At 40.3% G+C, this 4,311-nt stretch overlaps 1 protein-coding gene across 1 annotated transcript; it reads right to left on the reverse strand.

Moving 5' to 3' along the window:
- Positions 1–302: 302 nt before the first annotated feature.
- On the reverse strand, positions 303–2,135 carry LOC121525585 (nodal homolog 2-A-like). The gene is made up of 3 exons (XM_041811643.1): positions 1,832–2,135; positions 667–1,424; positions 303–553 (listed from the first exon to the last, which is right to left on the reverse strand). Exons 1-3 carry the CDS (start codon positions 2,133–2,135, stop codon positions 401–403), a joined length of 1,215 nt encoding a protein of 404 aa, XP_041667577.1. The 3' UTR covers positions 303–400.
- Positions 2,136–4,311: the final 2,176 nt, after the last annotated feature.

The following is a 4,311-nucleotide window of genomic DNA, read 5'->3' on the forward strand; positions in this document are numbered from 1 at the left end:
CTGTCCTTTTGTCTGGATCTTGTTTCATCTTGACTTGATCAATACAATACTGTAATCAGTCCTCGTGATCTTGAATGATGGCTCTTACACTTACAATTGAATGCATTACTTAGTTCACTGGAACTTATTCCAAAGTACCAACAATTCAAATACTCTGGTTTTAGATTCTTAATTCAGAGAGCTGTGTTGTTGATCAAATCAGTTTCTTTCTTTCATGTCCTGCAATGCAGCATAAGCCTCTTTCCCAGTGTCAAACTGGAAATCCTTGTAAAGTGCCTGTGGACGTTCATCCACTTTGTGCCCCTGAGCAGCTTGTGTCTTTAGCTTACTACTTTTGACCAATGGCCCGGTGGCTTCAGTCTTTTTTGGTCTTTCACCAAGAGGTTTGAGTCTGTATTTCTCAGTGACAGCCGCATTCTTCCACCACCATGTTCTCATGATGCCTCATGACCATCTTCCCGTTCTCGTAGTATAGCATTGAGAGTGGTGCCAGGCGTGTTGGCACACAGGACAGACATGGTACCTTGTTTGGGTGGTGGAGTTTCAGTAAGCTCTGGAGAAGAGAAAAATGATTGATCAGAACACTTATCTTCAAACAAGACTGAATGCATTCATAAAGATTACTGTTCATGGAAGAAAAGGACTTTTTCAAAAATCCAGCCTTACCTGCATATAAGCATGGTTGGTTGGAGTGAAGGTCTCATCCACCGGTGTAGGACAGCTTCCCTCACAGCGATAAGCATTGTACCGTTTGGGATAGACAATCCAGTCGGTCCAGCCAAGCTTCTCAAAGTCCACCCACATGTCCACCTTCCTGCAGAGATGACCCTTCTTCTCCTCATCTGCTGGCTTGCTGCCAGAAACAGTTCCAACAGCTCTCTGTTTCTGCTGCTGCTTATGGTGGTGCCTCTTCGCCCTGCGTCTGCCCCTCCTGGAACCAGAGCTAAGCGTTGCTCGCTCCCTGTCCATGCTGACATACTTGGAGTGCTCTGCTGTGCGGATGAGCGTTGGCATTCGCTGAGTGTTGGGGTTCTGCCTTGAGAAGACCACCATCATCACACGGTCGGCTGTGGGGTGTTGGACTCCCTCCTCCTTCTCCACTTCAGCTTCCTCCTCCATCCTCTGTGTGGTGTCTCCCTGGTGCCAGCCACGCAGCATCTCTGTCATGTTGAAAACCTTCCATGAGGAGGGGGACTCCATCGTGCTGGGATGAGCTCTCAGGCGGCCCAGGAACAGTCTGTTCTTGGGGCAGTGAATACCAGAGCATCCATCCCTCTGAGAGTGGTAGATGTCCACTGAAGCCTGTGAGGACTCTGTGAAGGCGGGCAGGCGGATACGAAGTTCAGCTAGTTGGACATGGTCAGTTGCAGACATGGAAGAGATGTCAAAGGTAATGGACCACCTGTTTCCAATCTGCTGGCAGCCTGAAAGATAGAGAAAAGAAAACTGTTAACATTCATATTTCCCAGCAAGTCTAATGTAATGTGATAACTAAAAACTCCAAACACTATTTACAAAATGGGAGTTGTGCACATAATTAACTACATTATTCAAGTTTTTTGATTAGATACAACGGCAAATGATGAAATTAAGTGGATTGGAAATTAGCATATCCACATTTTATGTGTCAAAGGAAACCAAAGAAACTTTGTTACATTTTGCTTGAATTACATGCTTTGGCATTTACCTAAATATGCAGTTGTATTATTAATTAAAACTACGTATTTATGCTAAATTAAATATAGCTCGTGTGTTGTATGCCATAAAACGAGAGTCATTATGCCAGCCCCATTTAAAAATTAGAGGAATTTTTGTAATGTTAAATACTCACTTTTGGCTAAAAGGCTGATCACAGAGTCGGAGTCGTGCAGGCCAGTGCTGTCCTCAGCCTTGGTGTGTTTCACGCTGGCAGCAGTGGTCCTAGCCCGGTCCTCGGTCAGCATGGTCCGGTAGAGCTGCATCATGTAGAGGGGCAGCCTGCTAGCATGCTGCCGGTGCTCGGTGCGCCTGAATCCAACGCTTGATCCATGGTGCTGTGCGTCATGGTGCACCCCAGGTAAAGGCTGTGCAGTAAGTCCCAGAACTAAATCCACAAGAAGAAGCGCAAAAGAGAAATCCACTGCTAGTCTCTTCATGATTCCCAATAGTGGTGCTGTCTCTCCAACAGGTAGATTCCAAATGCCCCAGGTGAGATGCGGAGCCTTACTTTTATAAGCACAACCTCTCCCCTGACGTTCTTTGAAGAGATCTGTCAGATGGTTGAGGGGTGTGTGTGATCCACGGCAGCGCTCAAAGGCTGGATTGTGATGAGGTCGTAGTGTATCGAAACCAATTGGTCTTTGTAGTGACAGAGGTGTGAAATCTGTAAATGCCCATCACTCTGATTGTTGTTGTTTTGTATATTAGAGATCCCTTTGATAAGACGCCCTGACAATAATATTAGTTAAGGAGATTATGAGCTGTAGAACCGCGCTGTGATTAATGGGGAAACAACGTGGGAGTTAATCAGAAATCACTTTCTGTTGCGGAGGTCGTGATCTTTTGGGAAAAAATATGGAGGGAAGGGGGCATCTTAAGGTCAATCCTAATGCAGCTTCAGTGATAAAAAAAAATGTTTAATGTTTTGATTAGTTTTGTTGACCCTGATTTTTTTATATTATCATATTGTATGATTAGAAAAAATTGGACATAAAGCGTTTACTGTACAAGTCTAATATATTGGGGCTTTTATGTGATATAAATTATGAGAACAGTAATAATCATTAAAAAAAATATGACTTTGGGATCATCTTTTTCTCCAAAAACATTGCACCGAGGGCTTGTATTCTTAAAAAAAACTTGAGTAAAAACATATTTTAAATGTTTAAAACTTCTTACTTATTTAAAAGGGAAAAATTACAAGACGACATGATCAACAGAGAAAGCAACGTTTTAGGTAATTTCCTCCTCCACAACTCAAATTTTTCATAAAAAACTGAAGTCAGAAGTAGTGGATTGTTATTGACTGATATGCAAATATGTTTTTGATGATTTGTTGGAAAAAACGGTTTTGGAAAACGTATTGTAGCATCATCTGAGTCACTTGTGATAGCTACCTAAAGGTGGCTAGCTACATTAAAGGAACATTAGTAGCTTAAAGGCCAGCTCATCGTTACCTATTCATAATTCAAACTGAACACGTGGCTTCAAAAGAAACAACAAGCAGCTGTTGTTAAACAACAAAGCTTTGATTCTCTTTGATGAGCACGAGGTGTGAAAGGGATAAAAAACATAAGAAAAAAGTTCCACTAGTTTGAAGTTAGTTTTGGTCTTTTGATTTTCTTTTATCTCTCAACATCATACAAACATTTGGCGAAATTGCGCACGCTTTTATTTTCGATGAAATTGTAACAGTACAGATTTTATTTATCTATTTTATGAATGGATTAAAAGTAGTTGTATCATATGTTCCTTACATTTACATGGACCCTATAGACAGTAACCTGGCGCATAGGCCGTGTCTCTTGACTGTTTCAACTGTTACTTCACAAGAGATGCTTTTGAGATATATTTCTTCATAAGAAAATAATTGAAACGTTTAAAATCAACTTGGCAGAGGCAAAAATAATCTTTTAATAAATTAGTAGTCTGAATTTTGGACACGTTAAAATGAGGAAAGAAAAGGCTATTTGAGAATAAGCTCAAGCTGTCCCGCGCGTAAAAGCAAAAGCCTGTCCAAAAACACGTGGCATTACGGTCTGATCTTAGTCAAATCAACAGTGTTAGACATCTGAGGTGAAAGAGACAAGAATGTGCAGCATAACTATATCATCAGCAGGCTATTTGTACAGCATTCATTGTACTGATGTATAGAGTTTATGTATTGTTTCTTTTGTGGTTCTGTATTTTGTCTTTTAATTCTGTAAACTACTGTGCCATTATGCTGTTAAAAGTTGTACACTTATGAACTGTTAACTCAAAGTCACAACTAGGACAAGAGTTTGAAATGAGAAATCGCTATCACTATGAAGCACATCAGCCTTATGCTCTGTAATGAAACTGTTAAACTACAACGTCCCTTTAAAATGAAATAAATTCAATGCAATTCAAGCAATAGGTAATGTAAGTGCATGATATCTATAAAAATATTTATTTTATAGGTGTTCACAGTCAAGCGAACGACATTTTAACAAACAATAACAACATCTATGTGTAAGATCTGTTTTTTTTTTTAAATCTGTATTAGCTATTTTATTTTATTTTTCAATTTAGTAACGGAAGTTGAACGGTCTTTGGTAGCACGCGCACCTGCAGCGTTGGAAACTAATTAAA

This window comes from Cheilinus undulatus, linkage group 17 (assembly GCF_018320785.1).
Source record: "Cheilinus undulatus linkage group 17, ASM1832078v1, whole genome shotgun sequence".
NCBI classification, from domain to species: Eukaryota; Metazoa; Chordata; class Actinopteri; order Labriformes; family Labridae; genus Cheilinus; species Cheilinus undulatus.

Bases quoted from the DNA above. Each gene is read 5' to 3' on its own strand.
- LOC121525585 (XM_041811643.1), bottom strand. From the start codon at position 2,135: ATGAAGAGACTAGCAGTGGATTTCTCTTTTGCGCTTCTTCTTGTGGAT. The intron at 1,425-1,831 runs GTGAGTATTTAA...TCTATCTTTCAG, and splicing joins GATCAGCCTTTTAGCCAAAA to GCTGCCAGCAGATTGGAAAC. The intron at 554-666 runs GTAAGGCTGGAT...TCTCTTCTCCAG, and splicing joins CCAACCATGCTTATATGCAG to AGCTTACTGAAACTCCACCA.